The sequence below is a fragment of the Carcharhinus amblyrhynchos genome, chromosome 29 (genome assembly GCF_965287045.1).
Source record: "Carcharhinus amblyrhynchos chromosome 29, sCarAmb.v2.hapA, whole genome shotgun sequence".
NCBI classification, from domain to species: Eukaryota; Metazoa; Chordata; class Chondrichthyes; order Carcharhiniformes; family Carcharhinidae; genus Carcharhinus; species Carcharhinus amblyrhynchos.
The window spans coordinates 5,964,210-5,985,657 of NC_137352.1; the positions used below are offsets into that span (position 1 = coordinate 5,964,210).

Sequence of the window (21,448 nt, forward strand, 5' to 3'; positions counted from 1 at the left end):
GTTATCTCTGATTGTAACCGGATCTTGATCAAATGGGCTAGTGGGCTGACAAATGGCAGATGGAGCTTAATTTAGACAAATGCTAGGTGATGCATTTTGGTAGATTGAACAAGGGCAGGACTTACTCAGTTAATGGTAGGGCACTGGGGAAAGTTACAGAACAAAGAGATCAAGAGGTTCAGATTCATAGCTCCTTGAAAGTGGAGTCACAGGTGGACAGAGTGATAAAGAAGGTATTCGGCATGCTTGGTTTCATCGGTCAGAACATTGAATGCAGGGGTTGGGATGTCTTGTTAAAGTTGTACAAGACATTGGTAAGGCCACACTTGGAATACTGTTTGCAATTCTGGTCACTCTATTATAGAAAGGATATTATTAACCTAGAAATAGTGCAGAAAAGATTTACTACCGGGACTTGATGGATTGAGTATAAGGAGGATGAATAGACTAGGACTTTTTTCTCTGGAGCGTAGGAGGCTGAGGGGTGACCTGATAGAGGTCTATAAAATAATGAAGGACATAGAAAAGGTAGATAGTCAATATCTTTTCCCAAAGGTACGGGAGTCTAAAACTAGAGGGCATAAGTTTAAGGTGAGAGGAGAGAGATACAAAAGTGTCCAGTGGGACAATTTTTTCATACAGAGGGTGGTGATTGTTTGGAACAAGCTGCCAGAGGTAGTGGTAGAGGCGGGTACAATTTTATCTTTTTAAAAAGCATTTAGGTAGTTACATGCGTACGATGGGTATAGAGGGGTATGGGCCAAATGCGGACAATTGGGGTTAGCTTAGGGGTTTTAAAAAAGAAAGGGCGGCATGGACAAGTTGGGCCAAAGGGCCTGTTTCCATGCTGTAAACTTCTATGGCTCTATGTCCGGGCCAACGTTCATCCCTCATTCAACATTACATGAAAACAAATAATTTGGCCATTATCACTTTGTTTGAGGGAGCTTGCTGAGTACTCCATGGCTGTCATACTTTCTACATCACATCAGTGACTGCACTTCGAAAAGTATCTGATTGGCTGTAAAGTGCTTTGAGACGTACTGTGGGTATGAAATTTGATAAATGAATGATTTTCTCTTTTAATTAATCTGCTAATCAGTATAGCTGTACTGTCAGGGGGAGAGACGCCCAAGGTATTTTCTCTGAGATAGACAGGACAGTGACTAATCCAGGATAATTGTGGAAATTGGGAACTGGCATAAATGCTACCAGCGACCTGCTGAGAGGGATAGCAGGTTAATGTTTTGGGCATGGGCCCGATATTGAAAACTGGCACTCTGGAGACAGGTTCAAACAGAACAGAAAAAAAACAGGCAAACTGAACAGGTGAAGGAATAGGGGAAAATGCCTGTTTGAAAGATAGGTGAATCTAAGCTTGGTCTGTACCGGTGCCATCCCGATAACTGGTGCTGTATGCTGTCTATATAATGTTCACTGACATTCTTGAGGCCAATTTAAATTCTGCACTTTTTAAACACATATGTCAGTGTTTGTAATTTTTGAAAAATGTCAGGAATACTCGTGTTTATCTAACAAATGAAATACTTTTTGGTGGGTAGTCACTACAGCAATGTAGGAAATGCAACAATTTGTACACGGCAAGCTCGCTGACATAGCAACGCAATTTAATTGTAAAATGGTAATCTGCGTTTTGCTGGTTGAAGGATGAATATTGACCAGAGAGCATTCTTCTGCTTTTCATAATAGTGTCCAGGGGGTTTCTTATGTCCCTCTGAGAGGTGGACTTGGTTTACTGTCTCACCTCTTTTTAAAAAAAAACCTGAGCCTCCAACAGTGCAGCACTCCCTCAGTATTGCACTGAAACATCTGAACTTGAGCCAAGAACCTTCCGAGATGAGTCCTACCAACCCAGCCATCGCTGACAGCCATGGATTCAAGTCGCATTTAGTGTGGCATGGTGGCACAGTGGTTCGCACTGCTGCCTCACAACTCCAAGGTCCTGGGTTCGATTCCTGGTTTGGGTCATTGTCTGTCTTCAGTCTGCACGCTCGCCCCACATCTGCGTGGGTTTCCTCCCACAGTCCAAAGACATGCAGGTAAGATGCATTGGCCGTGTTAAATTGCCCCTTAGTGTCCCAGGATGCGTTGGTTAGAGGGATTAGCAAGGTAAATATGCAAGGTTACAGGCGTAGGACCTAGGTGGGATTGTTGCCTGTGCAGATTCAATGGACAGAATGGCCTCCTTCTGCACTGTTGGGATTCTATGACTTAGCTATATATTGACCTTCAACCCTCTCCCTTCCAAATGGACATGAATCATCCAGTGGCACGCTTTGACTAATACAAGAGTTCTCCCTGTATCATGGACATTTTCCAGCCTTCAGCCAACATCGCTAGAGCAGATTATTTGTTGACTTATTGTGGGATCTTGCTGTGTGTATATTGACTGCCAGCTATAACACGTATAAGTAGTGACTATAGTTCAAGAAGGTGCTGTAATATCTGTAGCGAGGTTTTGGGAGCACTGGAGGTTACAAAGAACGTTCTGCAAGTTCCTGCTTGCTTGCTCTCTTCCCACCAACCCCCCCCCCTCATGTGTTCCAACCCCTCTCTCCTTTAGCTATCTCTCTCTTGATTTTGAACCTTTGAGCTCAGGTTGATGTATTTGAACGTCAGCTGCTGTTGCTGTCTCATCGCTTGTTCAGTGCTCAGCTTGAAGCAAATTAGATTTGATGCTTTTAAAAAAAAATCTTGATTTTATACATTGTGATTCAACGTATTTTGTGAAGTACATGATACGATGGCGCTGTGGTTAGCACTGCTTCCTCACTATGCCAAAGACCCAGGTTCAATTGCCAGCTTGTGTCACTGTCTTTGCAGAGTCTGTACGTTCTTCCCTTGTCTGCGTGGGTTTCCTCCGGGTGCTCTGGTTTCCTCCCATAGTCCGAAAGATATGCTGGTTAAGTGCGTTGGCCACGCTAAATTCTCCCTCAGTGTACCTGAACAGGCGCCAGAGTGTGGAGATTAGGGGATTATCACAGTAACTTCAATGCAGTGTTAATGTAAGCCTACTTATGACCAATAAATAAACTTTGTACAGGGAGAAGGAGCTGGAAAGGTTAACCAAGGAGTCCATTTGGTGATCAGGTCTGTCAGCATCGAGAAAACAAAAGCTTACGTTTCAGGTGAAACCCAAAACATGAAGCTCTGTTTTGCATTTTAGAAATGACTAGTTGTTATGTGCTGGGTTACTCCAGTGATGTTAACCAAAACCCAAACAAATGGGCGACTCTTAAAGAGGCACCACTGACAGGAAGGATAAAGACCACGACAAAAAGAAAGTCATCAAACTAAATAACATTCATATAGGGATTTTTAACACAGTTAAACATTCCAAGATGCTGTTGACAAAGAAAATTTGTTACTGTGTGACACGAGGAAATATTAAGACAGTTGACAGAAACTTAGAATTGGCAGTGCCCCCAAAGGAAGGTAGGGAGGTGGAGATGTTTAGGAAGCGAATGTCAGAGTTTAGGATTTGGGCAACTTGAGGCATGACCCACTTGTGATATCGACAGGTTGATCTGTCTGATGTAAAGCTCAATCTCACTGCCTTGGCATTTCCCCAGCCTGGACTGTAGGACATATACCATGGCACAGTGGTCAGCAGTGCTGCTTCTCAGTGCCAGGGATCCAGGGTCGATTCCCAGCTTGGTTCACTGTAGAGTCTGCATGTTCTCCCCATGTCTGCATGGGTTTCCTCCGGTTGCTCCAGTTTCCTTCTGCAGTCTGTGAGACGTTCCGGTTGGGTGCATTGGCCATGCTAAATTCTCCCTTGGTGTACCTGGCCGGGTGCTGGAGTGTAGTAACTAAGGGATTTTCACAGTGACTGCATTGCAGTGTTAATGTAAGCATACTTGTGACACTAACAAATAAACTTTAAAACATCTTGACCTATTGTTCCAGGCTGTGCAGGCTGTATGTCGCAAGCATCATTTGTTCGTTTTGCAATTTCTGTTGTGCAAAGAATGTCACAAAACCTTGGGACTGAGTTCATGCTGGATTTTCCGATATTGCTGGTTTTTGGAATGATGATGCAGTCAGACTGAGTCAAGGCTTGTCCAGGGGGAAAAACAGGCGCGTGAAGCTGATGAGTAGTCAACTAATGTCCTTTAGGGAAGGAAATTTTGCCTTCCTTACCTGGTCTGGCCTACATGTGACCTCAGATCCATAGCAATGTGGTTGATTCTTAACTGCCCCCTCCAGGGCAATAGGATAGGCAAAAAAGCCAGCCAGCCAGCAATGCCCACATCCCATGAATGAAGTAAAGGAAACCCACCATGCCAAATGCACCACCAACCCAATAAACAATAATATAAATTTATACATGGCAGCTTTAAAAAAGACAATGCCTAGTGTTCTGACATTGCAGGTTTTTGGACAGCCAGCTTGAGATATTGTTATTGTTTTATGCAGTTCATCCAGTTGAGTTTCTGGTCAATGGTGTCTCTAGCTCCAGGATCTTGGAGAAGTGAAGCTGTTATTGGTCAAAGTGACCATTAAAATTGTTGTATTTTAACAAAAAAGAAACTGTTTCGCTAATGTTCTTTTTAGTGAAGGAAAGTTGCCGACCTTAACAGGGCTGGGGTCATGTGACTCTTTCCCACAGCGTTGTGGTTGACTCTTAACTGTCATCTGACGGCACTCATGAGAAACAGGAGCAGGAGTAGACCGCACGGCTGTTCAGCCTGCTCCACCGTGCAATATCTCCGTGGCTGATGCTGTGTTTCAACTTTGTTTTCCTATCCAATCCCCATATCCCTCAATTCCCTGAGCCCGGAAATCTGTCCCTTTCCAGTCTTAAATATTTCCAATGTTGGAGCATCCACAGCCCTCAGGGGTAGGGAATTCCAAAGATTCACAAGCCTTTGAGTGAAGCAATTCCTCCTCATCTGAGTCCTAAATGATCAATGCCTTATCCTGAGACTACGCCCCGTGTTTTAGATTCCCCGACCAATGGAAACAATCTCTCAGCATCCACTCTAGTAAACCCCATCAGAATCCTATAAGTTTACCATGGAACCGTAGAAATGATCCAGTGTTGCAGAGGGACATTTGGCCCATCTTGTTCATGCTGATCCAAAGGCACCCAGGTACCCTTTCTAATCCCACCGTCCTGCACCCAGCACAAAGCCCTGCAACTTACAGCACTTAAGGTGCAGATCCAGGTACTTGTAACAAGAGTTTAGGGTCTCTGCCTCCACCACCAATTCAGGCAGTGAATTCCAGACACCCACCACCCTCTGTGTAAAAAAAAAAGCTTTTCTTCGTGTCCTCTCTTATCCTTCTGCTACTTAGCTTGAATCTGAATCCTGGTCTCTGAACTCTCTGTCAAGGGAAAGAGGTTCCTTCTGTCTATCCTCTCTCTATCCCTCACAATTTTGTACACTTCAATCATGTCACCCCTCAGCCTTCTCTGTTCCAAGAAAAACACTCCAACCTCCTCAATCTCTCCTCGTATCTGAAATTCTCCAGCCCTGGAAACATTCCAGTGAATCTCCTCTGCACCCTCTCCAGAGAAATTACATCCTTCCTGTAAGGTGGTGACAAGAACTGCGCACAACACTCCAAATGCAGCCTCACCAGTACCATCTTTATATCCCTACTTCTGTGTTCTGTACCTCTGCCAATGAAGGAGAGGATTCTATATGTCTTCTTTACATCTTCGTCTGCCTGTACTGCTACCTTTTGGGACTGTGCATTTACAGACCAGGGTCTCTCAGTATCCCTTCTACTGTTTGACATCGCCACATGCATTACTCACACTTATCAGAGTTGAACTCCATCTGCCACTTTCCTGCACACTGCAGCAATCCATTTATATCATCTTGGAGTTTACAGCTATCCTCTACACCATAAATTTTTGTTGTCTGTAAATTTCCCATTCGTGCCCACACACTCTCTCAGGTCCAAATTGTTAATATATAAAACAAACAATGGGGTCTCAACACCAAGCCCTTTGGAATATCACTTTAAACAGCTTTCCATTCATCGAACTTTACACTTTGTTTCTGTTACTAAACCAACTTTGGATCCAATTCTCCACATTTATCCTGTATCCCATGGGCTTTCGCCTTTTTAAGCAGTCTGCCACTGGGACCTTGTCAAATGCCTCAATAAAATCCATGTGGACAACAACCACTGCACTACATCAATCCTCCTTCCCACTTTCTCAGAGAATTAAGGCATGATCTTCCCTTAACAAACCCATGCTTACTGTCCCTGACTAGTCCATACCTTTCCAGTGACCGTTTATCCAATCTCTCAGGATTGATTCTAACAACTTACCCACCACCAAAGTAAGACTAACCAGCCTAGAATTATTTGGCATTTCCTTTGTACCCTTTTTCAACAATGTTTGCATTCTTCCAGTCCTCCGGCATTCCCCCTGTGTCTAGTAAAGATTAGAAAATAATTCTCAGAGCATCTGCTATTTCCTCCCTGACCTCCTTCAACATCCTAGCTCTGGCGACTTATCCATGGGTGCCAACTCCTCTAACATTTCACTGATATTGTGATTATTTTATCCAAAATTTCACCCTGCTCCTCCTAGATTATTATTCCCTCATTATCCTTTTTATTAAAACTCCATTAAAAGCTCTTCCCATATCCTCTGCATCTTCCTACACTTTCCTGAATTCATCTCTGATTAGGTCCCATTTTTTTTCTTATTATCCTTTTGCTCTTTATATACTGATAAGATATCTTTGGGTTTTCCTTAATCTTGCTTGCTAATATTTTTTCATGCCCTCTCTTTGATTTCCTTATTTCTTTTTTTACTTGGTCCCTATACTTTCTACATTCGTCTAGGCTACCTACAGTGTTGAGTTTTGTATGACTATCATAAGTTTTCATTTTCCTCTGAAGAAGGATCATCCAGACTTGAAACGTTGGCTCTAAGCTCTCCCCACAGACCTGCTGAGTTTTTTTTTGTTTTTGTTTCAGATTCCAGCAGCTGCAGTATTTTTGCTTTTATATAAGCTTTCATTTTCTGTTTGATCTTGCCTTTTCCCTCACCCATTCAATAAGACTGATCTGACTGTAACCCCAACCCCACATTCCTGCCGACCCCCAATAATCTTTCACCCCCTTGTTATTCAGGAATCTATCTAACTCTGTCTTAAAAATATTCAAAGATTCTGCTCCCACCGCCTTTTGAGGAAGAGAGTTCCAAAGATTCATGATCCTCAGAGAAAAAGACTCTCTGTATCTCTGTTTTCCATGAGCAACCTCTTATTTTTAAACTGTGACCTCTAGTCCTAGATTCTCCCACAATCTCTCCCTCAATGTCAACAAAATGAAAGAAATTGTCCTCGGCTTCAGGAAGTGTAAAGGAGAACATGCCCCTGTCTACATCAACAGGAACAAAGTAGAAAGGATCGAGAGCTTCACATTTTTAGGTGTGCAGATCAACAACAACCAGCTCTGGTTCTACCACACCACCCCCCCCCCCCCAACCCCCCATGCTGACATTATAGTTAATAAAGCCCACCAATGCCTCTACATTCTCAGAAGACTGAGAAAATTTGGCATGTCAGCTATGACTCTCACCAATTTTTACAAATGCACCATAGAAAGCATTCTTTCTGATTGTATCACAGCTTGGTATGGGGTCCTGCTCTGCCCAAGGCCACAAAGAACTCAAAAGGTCATGAATGTAGCCCAATCCATCATGCAAAACAGCCTCCCATCCATTGACTCTGTCTACACTTCCTGCTGCCTCGGCAAAGCAGCCAGCATGATTAAGGACCCCACACACCCCAGACATTCTCTCTTCCACCTTCTTCCATCGGGAAGAAGATACAAAAGTCCGAGGTCACGTACCGACCGACTCAAGAACAGCTTCTTCCCTGATGCTGTCAGACTTTTGAATGGACTTACCTTGCATTAAGTTGATCTTTCTCTACACCCTAGCTATGACTGTAAGACTACATTTTGCACTCTCTTCTTTCCTTCTCTATGAACGGTATGCTTTGTATAGTGCGTGAGAAACAATACTTTTTACTGTATGTTAATACATGTGACAATAATAAATCAAATCAAAGAGGAAACATCCTCTCCACATCCACCCTGTCAAAACCCCACAGGATCTTATAGATTTCATTCAAGTCACCTTTCAATCGAGTCACCGCTTCTGCGCGCTAACTTTCTGTGTTCCTTGTGCCAGGATACACAAGTCTCTTTGAACGTCAAAACTTAGAAGTTTCTTGCCCTTTAAAATATATTTCGCGTTTTTTATTCTTATGACCAAAGTTTTCTGAAACTGCTGAAGCTTCTCCTGTTCTCTGTTCTAGTTCTCATGCATTTAACCTTGTCTGTATATCCTTAAACCTCCCCTGCCCCCAATCACGGGAGGTAACGGGGGCGATTTTTCTGCTGCTTAAGTAGCACAGCAGGCGGGAGGCATCAGCGGCGGCCGTTTTGTGGGCTTTCCACTGGGCACCTCGGCCTCTGCGTGTCACCGAGCCTAGGATTTTTGACGTAAATTGTTGTGCGCTAGAAGTTGGCTTGGAGCTGATTATCATATGGGAAATCTCCATTTCAATATCATTAGCAAGCTCAGGACTGAATTCTCCATGCCCTCTAGCATCAACCGCTCCCACCACCCCCCCCACTCCTGGGAGTGGTTGCCCCCCTAGCAGGGTTTACTACTGCTCCTCACTAACGTGGAACTGGAGGCCTGACTCCGCTGGAGGGAACCGAGGCCATTGAGGACCCCCCCCCCTCCAAGGAGGTTGAGGATAGGGGGTTGCCACTTAGGGTGACAGGCTGGCACTACCTGGCACTGCCTACTGGGCACCAGGCTGTGCCAGGGTGGTGGAGCCAGGGGGGATGGGGTTTTCTTGAGGGCGATTGGTGGAGGGACTGGCTGCCACTCTGCAATTGGGAGAAGGAGAGAGCGAGAGCGACTGGGGCAGCCCATCAGGGGGTGGTGAGGACTGTTGTAGAGGAGGGGGGGAATATTGGAGCTGGCTATTGAGATCGGGGATAGGTGCTGGGGCTACCTGGGGAGATCAGAGCTGGCGGGAGTAGGAACATAGAGTCCAGGGAGGTCTGGGAGGCCAGCAAATATGGGGATGGTCAGAAATCCAGAGATTTGGTAGGGGGGTTTGGCCAGCGATTGGGCTGGCCAGCGATCTGAAGGCTGGCAATGGAGGGGACCATTGCACATGTGCCGACCTCTGCTCTGATCCACTCTGTACTAGGCTGCTGGCCTCTTGGGTGGGAATAGGCCCTGCACACAGTGGAGAATCCTGCTCAGGCACTCTGTGATGTATGGAATCTCAGAATTTCATTCTGGAAATCGCGCTTTAAAAAAAGGTGGGATTTACACCTAATTTCCTGCATGTTGGGATCTATTTTTGGGAGAATCCCGGCCATTGACTTCCTATCAATTCTGTCCCGTTCCCTCCTCATGTTCACAGTTCCATTGCACTGACACCCTAAACTTCCGAAATGTGTATTTCCTTCTGCCAAACAGCACCCTCATGAGCCTGGGAACCAAGACCGTCCTTCCCCAGGGGCCCATTGTTGAGGGTGAACAATTCTTTGTGTCTGCTTTAAAGTTTTATAACGATTCACTATTAAATCTTAACTTTTATTCTAAGTTTAAGTTTACTTATAAGTGTCGCAAGTAGGCTTACATTAACACTGCAATGAAGTTACTGTGAAAATCGCCACACTCCGGTGCCTGTTCGGGTACACCGAGGGAGAATTTAACACGGCCAATGCACCCCCTAACCATCATGTCTTTCGGACTGTGGAAGGAAACTGGATGAAACCCACGCAGACATGGGGGAGAATGTGCAGACTCTGCTCAGACGGTGACCCGAGCTGGGAATCGAACCTGGGTCCCCGGCACTGTGAGGCAGCATTGCCGGTGGAGTGCATATCTGGGCAGTTTCCTAGCGCCAGTGTTCCGGAAGTATTCGGGGAGAAAGGGGCTGCAATTTGCCTGCGGGGCCCTGAGGGAAGTATGATTGCATCAAGCTATTCCCCATGTTCATATCACTTGTGTCAATATTAATGATTAACACTGTCCAATTACCAGCAGAAGGCCATATAATGTTCAACGTCCAATCAGTTGCGTGGGGATGGAGTTGAAGGGGGAGGGGGAGTGAATGGGTTAGGAGGAAATAACGGAAAATAAATCAAACTGCTCTTGAATGTTGAGTAACTCCTGGCAGTGTGAGTGCGCTGGGCCCTGGGTACCTGCTAGGTGCTATGAGGAAGGAGCTGAAGGACTGTCTGTGACTACAGATTGGGAAACTCGGTCTAACACAAAGGTAAGGTTATTAATCTCTGCTTGTGTGTTCATGGAGATTTCATCCAGTGACCTCCTATCTTAAACTGCCCCACCTCCAGACACCCAATTGGAAAGGAGTTAGACTCTTGAGCTGTTCAATTGGATTAATCCTAGACCCTTTCACTGACAAGTTCTTAAATCTGTCACCAATATTTTAATAATCAATAGAATCATAAAGTTGATCCAGCACAAAAGGAGGCCATTTGACCCATTGTGTCTGTGCTGTTTCTTGGAAAGAGTAATTCACTTTGTTCCACTTCCCTTATAGCCCTGCAAATCTGTCCTTTCCTGATTATCACCCAATTCCCTTTTGGAAGGCTTTATTGATACCACCTCCGCCACGCTCTCAGGCAGCGCATTCCAGATCCTAACCACTCGCTGCGTTATCAAGTTTTCCCTCATGTCGCCATTGCCTCTCTTGCCAACTGCTATCAAATCCGTGAGCCAAGGCAGGAATTGAACTTGGGTCTCTGGCGCTGTGAGGCAGCGGTGCTAGCCACAGTGCCACCGTGCCACATCATAGTTGTTTCTGTGTTGCAAATCATGGTGGGGATATTGAAGCAATGAGTCTGCCCACTTCTCAGAGTGAGAGGAGGGGAGGCCAAATACTTGGAAAGTTAACAAACTAAACTTTCCATGTCAAACACAATTGGGAAAATGTGCCCACTGTTGGTCTGAAATTGAGATGATCATACATGGACAATCAGGTAGAGTCATAAACCAAATTGCCCCTTTTATAAATGGCACTTAAACACATATTCCTTGACATAGTTACCTGATGGAGTTTTATTAATGTGGTTGAAAGATATTAAAAATAAGAATGTATCTGAGTGGGTGGCACTGTGGCACAGCAGTTAGCACTGCTGCCCCACAGTGCCAGGGACCTGGATTCAATTCCCAGCTTGGGTCACTGTCTGTGTGGAGTTTGCACATTCTCCCCATGTCTGCGTGGGTTTCCTCTGGGTGCTCCAGTTTCTCTCTCAGCGCTGGTCAGGTGGATTGACCCGAACAGGAGCTGTAGTGTGGAGACTTGGGGAGTTTCACAGTATCTTCATTGCAGTGTTAACGTTAGCCTTACTTGTGACTAATAAATAAACTTTACTTGAGTGTGAGGAACTTAACTGAATATGACTGAAAACAAAACCAGACGGATCTATTATCTCAATGGTGTTCAGCTTACTCAAAAATAAATATTTTGATCTGACAAGCCTTTTCAAGCTTGCCAGTGCGGCAAAGAAAGTGAGTGTAATCTGAAGAGATGTTCTGGACTTGAAAAAACTATTTCAAGTTTGAGAGAGGCGCAGGTTCTATTTGGTTAGTGGGATGTGGTTCCTGTGACTCAGATCATGAGTTGGTGAAAAAAGGAAATGTTGATGGGCTTTGGGTGGCTTTCCCCCACTTTTAAACTTAACGGTGCAGAGGTCAGTAACCAGAAGACATGGATTTAATTTGAGTAACAAATGAACAAGGTGTTTGTTACGCTGGGTATTGTTTATAAATCCGGAATGTACTTAGCCAGGAGCGTGTTTGATCATTCCACAGGGGAATTGGATATTTACTGAAGGAGGGAGGCATTTCCGAGACTGGGTAATGGGACCAATGGGATAGTTCTTTCAAAGAATTGGAATGTGTATGATGGGTCAAATGGCTTCCCATGCTGTGTTCCTGCTGATACAATTAGTGGAGTTTTGGCTAAGACAAAACCAAGTGTTCTTGTCACCCTGGATCTAGTATGCCCTCTAAAAGTTAAAATTTAAGCTTATTTATTAGAGTTACAAGTAGGCTTACATTAACACTACAATGCAGTTACTGTGAAAATCCCCTAGTTGCCACACTCCAGTACCTGTTCAGGTACACCTGAGGGGGAATGGAGCATGCCGACGCACCTAACCAGCACACCTTTCAGATTGTGGGAGGAAACCCACGCAGACACGGGGAAAGCATGCAGACTCCACATAGACAGTGTCCCAAGCCGAGAATCGAACCTGGGTCCCTAGTACTGTGAGGCAGCAGTGCTAACCACTGTGCCACCGTGCTGCCCTCTTCTGGGACCCTGAATTAGGTTCCATTTGAATTATTTTTGGAGTAAGCAAGGAAATCGATTGCCTCTGCGCATTTTAAGAACATAAGAACATAAGAAATAGGAGCAGGAGTAGGCCATCTAGCCCTTCGAGCCTGCCCCGCCATTCAATAAGATCATGGCTGATCTGTCGTGGCTCAGTTCCACTTTCCCGCCCTCTCCCCATAACCCTCAATCCCTTCTCTTATCAAAAACCCATCAACCCGCTTCTTAAAAATATTTAGCGAGGCAGCCTCCACCACTTCAACGGGCAGAGAATTCCAGAGATTCACCACCCTTTGAGTGAAGAAGTTCCTCCTCAACTCCGTTCTAAACCGCCTCCCCTTTATCTTGAGGCTGTGCCCCCTAGTCCTACTGTCTTTTTTGAGCGGGAAGAGTCTCTCCACCTCTATCCTATCCATCCCATTCATCATCTTATACGTCTCAATGAGATCTCCCCTCATTCTTCTAAACTCTAACGAGTACAAGCCTAGTTTATTCAGCCTCTCCTCATAGCTCAATCCCCTCAACTCCGGTATCAGCCTAGTAAACCTCCTCTGCACTCCCTCCAGGGCCAAAATATCCTTGCGCAGGTGCGGCGCCCAAAACTGCACACAGTACTCCAGCTGCGGCCTCACCAATGCCCTATACAGCTGCAGCAAGACCTCCCTACTTTTATATTCAATCCCCCTCGCTATGAAGGCCAGCATCCCATTCGCCTTCCTGACCACCTGCTGCACCTGCAAGCTGGGTTTTTGCGACTCATGCACAAGGACCCCGAGGTCCCTCTGCACCGTCGCCTGCTGCAGTTTTTCGCCACGTAAGTAATAGTCCTTCCTACCATTCTTCCTACCAAAGTGGACCACCTCGCACTTGCCAACATTAAATTCCATTTGCCATTTCCTGGCCCATTTGCCCAGCCTATCTAGATCCTTCTGCAGACTCTCCACACCCTCCGCACAATTTGCCGTTCCCCCAATCTTGGTGTCATCAGCAAATTTCGACACCCTGCACTCGGTTCCCTCCTCCAGATCATCTATATAAATGGTAAATAGCTGAGGCCCCAGCACTGACCCCTGGGGCACTCCACTAGTCACCATCCGCCAATCCGAATAGCACCCATTGACCCCCACTCTCTGCCTCCTATTTGACAACCAATCCTCTATCCACGCTAACACCCTACCCCCAACTCCATGTCCCCTGACCTTCTGCAATAACCTCTTGTGAGGTACCTTGTCAAAGGCCTTCTGAAAATCCAGAAAGACCACATCCACCAGCTCTCCTCTATCCACTGCCCTAGACACATCCTCATAGAACTCCAGTAAATTTGTCAGACACGACTTCCCTTTAATGAAACCGTGTTGCGTCCGCCCTATCAAGCAATTCCCTTCAAGATGCCTCGCAATTTCCTGCTTAATGACAGATTCTAACATTTTACCTACCACAGACGTTAAACTAACCGGCCTATAATTCCCCGCCTTTTGCCTGGCACCCTTCTTAAACAACGGCGTAACATTAGCCGTTTTCCAATCTTCCGGCACTTCCCCAGAATCCAGCGACGTCTGGAAAATAACCACCAAGGCATCCGGGAGACTTATAGCTCTGAGGAAAGAATTAAAAAAGATAATAACAAGTAAAATCGAAGGAGAAACACTAACTCTTCAATCCTTTTTCTTCCAATTGGTGCAGGCTGTATTTTGAGTTGCAGTTTCTATCAATCATTGATATTCATGCTGATGGGAGATTGGTAAATAATGTGGTTAATTGTAGTGGGTTAGATTAAGTACAGAGTGCATTGAGCAAAGTTCTGAGATGATGACTGTAGAGATATAACCAGTCCCCTTCACCAGTGGAATTTAGCTCATTATCAGTGCAGGTTCAGTTCCTTGTTCTCTTCATTTGTGTTAGCGCTTGCCTGTGAAAAGGGGAGGAAGGTCCTTTCTCTATTGGCCTGTTCAAGCCTTTGGTGAAAGGATGAATTTATGACCCTGTCGTCCTGCTTACACCGTATGCTCCTGTAGGTTTACAACAGCTGGAGTTTGATTGGTCGAAGGTGAGATCTGTTATGATTGATCTATGGAGCCAACTCTTTTGTTTTAAACTGACGAGAAAGTGTGAGGCAGTGTAAACAGTTATCCAAGTGCATAATATTGGAAAAGTCGATATGCAGACTAGGGAAAATCTCCCAAGGCGTCAATTCATAACCATTTCAAAAATAGACTCCCTCTTAAACGAGGAAGTGAAGATTCGGTTACAACACTTTTGTTTGGTTAAAGGTTGCAGGTTGTAGGGGGAAATGGAAGGCGTGGGGAAGTGTTGACTTCAAAGGTTACGTTACTGGGAGTGAATAAGGAGACTGTGTAATCAATCTGTTACAATAGCACCAAGACAAAATTGGTGCATGGGGAGTTTGGGGGGCTTGGAGATATCGGGTGACTCCAGAGCCAGTGGAGAGTATCGGTAGAACGGGTTTTGCCACTCTCTTCAGAAAAGCTTCCCAAAGGTTTCCTGGACGCGCAAGTAGGATTCAGAGCTGGAACCCAGGGGGAGAGAAGCGATTGTAAGAATGTGGAATAGTAACGCTGTGAGGCCAGGTCTGTGCAATTTCAATCATTTGTGTATCCCAGGCTTAACCCTTAACCATCTGTAACCTCACACTATCCCATTGCTTCTATCTACTTCTGTTACCTCTTGCCTCTTGGAGGCACTCCCCGAACTGCTTCACAGCCAATGAAGTGCTTTGCTTTTTCTTTGTAAAGTTAAGTGGTCTGTGTCATGTAAAGGAATTGTTATTGGTCTGTCTTCCCCTCTGTGCTGGGTACAGCAGCCACCATCCCCACCCCACCCCCCAACCTGTATTATATCCAAATCAGTTATTCACTGGAGCATTAGCGTTGATTGCAAAAGGGAGTCCGGAATAAAAGTAGGGAAGTTGTATCAGCAACTGGACTACAGTTCCCACCTCTCTCCTTGAGAAAGGATATGATTTCATTAGAAACTGTTCAGAGAAGATTTGCTGGACAGATCCCTGGGATTTAAGGTGTCACCTTGTGAGGAAATGTTGAACGGGCTGGGCTGACACCCACTGGAGTTTAGATAAATGAGGGGTGATCTGAGGGGGACTTTACAGCGTGAATGCTGGGAGGATGTTTCCCCTGGGGAAGAGGGGGATCTAGAATTAGAGAACAAGGTTTCAAAATTTAGGGATCTCCGAGTTATTTATTTGAGGGTCAATACCAGAGGATAGTGATGGTCATTGAATATATTCAAGGGGTGGGGGGGGCGGGGTTACATAGATTTTTAATTGACAAGTGACTCGAGGGTTATGGGAGGGAGGGGGCAGGCTGAAAATTGGAGTTGAGGCCACAATTAGACCAGCCATGATCAAAGGAGGAGCATGCTCATGGGGCCAAATGGCCTACTCCCTGCCCCTAATTCTTAGTATTCAGTCTTTGATATATTTATACCCAAAAGCGCTGCTGATTTGAAGTGTAGGAACCTTGGTTCATTCACTCCATTCTCCGACTTACTCCACTATCTGCTCCTCAGGGAAACTCCAAAGTCTCAGCTTCCATTGATTTGATATCACTGTCTTTGAACTGTTGCTCACTCAGGTAAGACGAGAACTGTGAGCAGAGGGAACAATATCAAGATGTGAGTTTCAGAGTAGAATTTGAGATTTACAGTGGAATAAAATCTCTCCCATGGTGGTTAACCTGCTGCCTCACAGCGCCAAGGACGCGGGTTCAATTCTGGCCTCGGGTCACTGTCTGTGTGGAGCCTGCACGTTCTCCCTGTGTCTGTGTGGGTTTCCTTCAGGTGCTCCAGTTTCCTCCCACAGTCCAAAGATGTGCAGGTTAGGTGGATTAGCCATGCTAAATTGTCCCAACAAGTGTAGGTTAGGGGAATTAGTGGGGTAAGTACGTAGGGTTACAGGAAAAGACCTGGGTAGGATTCAATTTTGAAGAGTGTAGACTCGAAGGGTAGAATGGCCTCCTTTTGCTGTATAGGGATTGCATGATTTTGAAGGTGGGAGAATTTAGCAGGATTGCAATGAGCAGAAACTTAGAATCCCAGGTGAAATGCATGGTAATTTTGAGATAAAATATGGCACCTCCAGAGAGAAAAACAAAATTAATATCCCAGATGAATGGCCTTTCATCAGAATTGGGAAAAGTTATGACTTTTAAGTAAGTATAAGTGGGAATGGGAGGAGTGGATAAAGATCAATGGGAAAGTTCTCATGGTAGTGTAAGATGGGAGAGGCTAAATGATGAAGGAGTGGGAATGGGACAGGAAAGAAATGAAAGATGAGGCTAGAGAGGATGTGTACACGGCAAAATGATGAACAGCTACTTTCCGAAAGTAAAAACGAGAGTAAAATCCAAATCTCCAAAGAAAATAGGGGCAGAGATTACGATTTGTTGAGTCTGGAGATACCTATTTGAAAGGAAAGATTTGAAGACTGTAGCAGACCAAGGACTGAGACATCAGCAATGAGATCAATATGGAGACAGACAGCTGACCAGAAACTTAGGGTAACGCGGACTGAGTGGAGGTTCCACAAAGTGCGCACCCAGTCTGTAATTGATCTCCCTGCTCTAGAGGAGACCAGATTGTGAGCTATCAATGCTGTAAAGTAAATTGAAAGAAATGCACAAATCTCTTTCACATGGGTGGTGTTTGGGACTTTGGACACTGAGGAGAGAGGAGGCAAAAGGGCAGGTGTCACACCACCTGGGTTTGGTTACAACCTGCCCCAGGTAAGGTTCCCCAAAAGTTGTTGATCCAGATGCCTCAATTTGTCACTGTCTGGTTGGGATCCCCCAGTTATTCCAAACCCAGAGATGAAGGGGCGACTGGCTCTGTAATTTATTCAACCCACCCTGTGCTGGCTTTAATTGAGCAAGATTCCCTTTCCCTTGGAAACATTTTCCAGCCCCAGTAGTCGTGCTTTAAAAGGAGCCAATTTAACCAGGCTTTCTTAGTTAAGGTAGAGCAAGTTTATTAACTACTAAAATGGTAAAACATGCATCTCAATTCACACAAATTCTAAAGAAAAATTGACATCCATTAGTAAGTAAATACAAACTAAAAAATTATGTGGAACAGTCCTTGGATGTGAGGAATAGGTGTTGAGGCATTGCAGATGTTACAATGTGATGTTGAAAATGAGAAGGAACAGTTGGCGGCCTCCAGCTAGGGATGTGATGGGGGGGTGGGGAAGGTGGCGATGTGGGGGCTGGTGGAGTGGAAGATGAGGGAACAGAGGAGAACCCTCTCATAGTTCTGGGAGAAAAGAAGTGAGAATGGAACAGGCGTGATCATGGACCACCTCCTCCCTGGTGAGGTGGGAACCGCTGGTTGAGGAAAAAGGAAGATGTATGGAGGGTTGCTTCATCGGAACAGATTTGACAGAGAAACCGGGAGGAGGGATCAGTGTGTTCCAGGGAGCAGGCATGAGAAGGTAGAGTCAGAGAGCGTACAGTGAATGTTTGTAATTAACCTCTCTTATTGAAATAGAGAGCAAGATGATGAATGAAGGGAAGAGTCAGAGTGTGTGAAGGTGAGATCGGTGTGGAAATTGGAAATAAAGTTGATGAAATTTTCAGTTTGGGGCAAAAACAGGAAGCAGCGCTGATACATCAGTGTACAGGAAGTGAGGAAGGGGTAGGAGTGGAGGAAGGAAATTTGAAGCAAGCAAAACACGGCAGATGCTGGAAATTTGAAACTTTGATGGAACAAAGAGCACTTTCTGAATTGAGCAATAATTTGAATAACTGAATCTGATTGGTGCGATTGTTTGCGGCATTGGAAGGGAAAGGATTATGACAAGAAAATAACTAAATGGAGGGGCGGTGGGGTGGGGACAGGTTAATGGGCAATAAAGATGTCTGCGGAATAATGGGAAACTCTCACTCCTAATGTCCTATTCCTGACCTTGTCTCTTGGAGACAGGGACACAGAGAGGTAAAAGAGAACAAGCCAGACAGCTGCTTGGCACGTGGCCATATCCAGTCAATTATTCTTGGTGTGTCTTTGTCGTACATGAAATAACAAGCAAAGCTGTCAGCTCAGGGTGGAATAGTGCCGTGGGATCTTTCTCAACCTCTGGTGGGGAAAGGGAACCTGGGTTTCATGGGGCCACTGGACTGGGGCAAGGGTGGAATCAGTTTGCAGTGACCTCCGGGGTTGCACTTAAAAATGTGTTTCACAGCTCCTCATAAACTGGCTTACCCTGAGGGCAGTATGTTAATATTGTGACCTGGGTGTCTTTTGATCAGAGGGAACTGGAAATCACACTAGCTGCAAACTAGTGAACCTTCATTGACCATTTACAGAGACATGCTCTGTTAGAACATTCTCAGAGGATTTGCCAGGACCCCTCTTCCAGGGGTTTTCTTTTCCAATTCATTCTTGGGATATAGGTATCGCTGGTAAGGCCTGCATAGTTCCCCATCCCTAATTGCCCTTGGCCTAGCAAGCCACTTTGTTCATTTTAGTGCAATAGGCAGTTAAGAGTCAACCACTTGTATTGGGTCAGGAGTCACGTGTAGGCCAGACCGGATAAGAACGGCAGATTTCCTTCCCTAAAGGGCATTGGTGAACCAGACTGGTTTTTACGACAGTGGGCCAGACCATTGGAAGGTTTGGTGAGTTTTCCTACCCCCTAGTTGAACTTTTAATCAACCGTTTATCCAGCTAATCCCCATAACCCACACATCTTGAGACACTAAGGGGCAATTTAACATGGCCAATATACTTAACCTGTGGACTGTAGGAGGAAACCAGAGCACCCAAAGGAAACCCACACACACATGGGGAGAATGCTCAAACTCCACACAGTCACCCGTGGCTGGAATTGAACCCAGGTCCCTGGCACTGTGAGGCAGCTGTGCTAACCACTGTGCCCACTGTGCTGCCCTATGCCTTTTCTGTTAGTCCACAAATGACCAAAATTTATTAATTTTTCTGATTGTGGAATTTGAGCGTATGCGCCGGAAATCCTCTGCCCCGTCCACCACGGGAATCGGAATGGGCGAGGGGTGGACAATGGGAAGGTCCGTTGATCTCGGGTGGGATTTTCCGGTCTTGGGTCAAGCGAGGCCGTGAAATCCCACCCATGTCCTTGGGATCTTAGTGGATCTCCAGAACCCTTGCACCTGCTCCTCGTGATGTGAATGTGATTTTAAGGATTTTTAAATGAGATGACAAAGCTCATGGAAGATATGTTTATAGCCATCGTTTCTGGCAGACAGAAGCTTAACAATTTGTAGCAATCATCAGACTTCTGGTACCAAAGGAACTCATGGGGTCAGTGAATGTGTCAATCTAGTAAGCAGTCTCACAACACCAGGTTAAAGTCCAACAGGTTTATTTGGTAGTGCGAGCTTTCAAAGCAGTGCGCCTTCATTGGGTGAGTGGAAAGTTGCATCCACAAACAGGGTTGGCCTATTGAGACTGATGAATCACGTTGGATATTTGTCCTGAAGCAGTTGGTCCAAGCCAGTCTCTATCCTCTACACAAACCTCCCCCTAGTTTGCTTCATCTCACCTGACCGGCACTCTTTTCTCTCAGAAGAGTCACAGCGGACTGGAAATGTTAACTCTGCTTCTCTCCACAGATGCTGCCTGACCTGCTGAGTTTCTCCAGCATTTTCTGTCTTTATTTCCGATCTCCAACACCCGCAGTTTTGCTTTAATCTTCCTATTTTGAGTTGTTCCTGATGTTGGCATTGACGCACTTGGCCCATTCCAGGCAGTTCCTGAGTCAGGTTGTTTTGTGTCTCCCAGTTGACACTGGAAAGTATTTGACTGTATCCTCTTGCATACCATTTTTCAGGCACGAGAAAACGTGACTTCCAGAGAGGAGACAGATGAGTTTGTTGGCTTCAGATCTTCAAGTCCAGCGGATCCAGGTTTAAAAACTCACTCTTTAACGTATAGTCAAACATTCTTGTCACACCCATGCGCTTATGGGAAGGTTTGTTTGGGCCCTAAAGCCCACCTTGCGTTAACCTCACTGGGAGAGATTGTTTCACACTGTTGGATTTGGTGAGGAAGTTGAGGTTTTTGCAGAATGAACCTGGATAGGTTCCTGTTTCGGAGTGGGATTTCAGTAGAAAGCGATGGAATGAGTGATTAGATAATCTGTGAGCCTGATGGACCCATTGCTGCTGGGATTGTGAAGGGCAGAGGGAAAAGGGAGAGGGCATAGGTGGTCAAGTAGGACTTGCCACACAGAAAGAGGCTCCTAAATCCACTGGATCCGTGTCGATGCTTCTGCTGCAGTCGCGTCTCCTCCCATCCCTACTTCACCTCAACATATCTTTCTACCCTTCTAAAAATTTTAACAGGGTTAGAAGGGGTAGATTCAGAAAGAATGTTCCCGTTTGGGGGAGGGGGGGTGGTAGTCCAGAACTAGGGGGTCATAGTTTGAGGATAAAGAGTTAAATCTTTTAGGACTGAGATGAGGAGAAATTTCTTCACCCAGAGTGTGGTGAATGGTGACTTCATTACCACAGAAAGTAGTTGAGGCCAAAACATTGTGTGATTTTAAGGAAGGAATTAGATATAGTGCTTGGAGCTAAAGGGATCAAGGGTATCAGAGGAAGGGGAAATCAGAATCTTGAATTTGATGATCAGCCATGATCAAAATGAATGGCAGAGCAGGCTCACTTATTTTCTATGCATGTTTCTACCTACTTCTTTCTTCCTTTGTGTTTATCCAGTTATGCTATTTGCCTCAATTACTCCATGTAGCCACGAGTGCCAGTCTCTGGGTAAATATACAGTTAATCTCAGCCTGGTCTGGCCAAGGTTCTACATAAATTTCTTCCCTCTAGAAACAAATGTTGTGTGTTTGTCTTTTTAGGGCGTTGTCAGTTTGCGTTGCTGCTGGGAATGATTTGTAAGGTGTATTGTAACTGGAGCAAAACAGACATTGACAGTAAAAAGGAACTGCAGAGTGGGAAGGTATTTGAGACCGGATGTCACCGTCAGTTTATGAAGGGGAGAACGTTTGGAAAAGTCTGTGGGTGGAGATTAAAACAGTGACA

The 21,448-nt window shown here is 45.3% G+C and overlaps 1 protein-coding gene across 4 annotated transcripts in view; it reads left to right on the plus strand.

The window, feature by feature from the left end:
• The window catches only part of LOC145359921 (transmembrane protease serine 4-like), a 60,322-nt gene that overhangs the window by 13,900 nt on the left and 24,974 nt on the right, over positions 1-21,448 (plus strand). For all 4 annotated transcript variants that reach the window (XM_080214788.1, XM_080214790.1, XM_080214789.1 and 1 more), the window contains one exon: positions 20,233-20,308. In XM_080214788.1, coding sequence (XP_080070914.1) covers positions 20,233-20,308 — 76 coding nt within the window. The remainder of the gene's footprint in view (positions 1-20,232; positions 20,309-21,448) is intronic.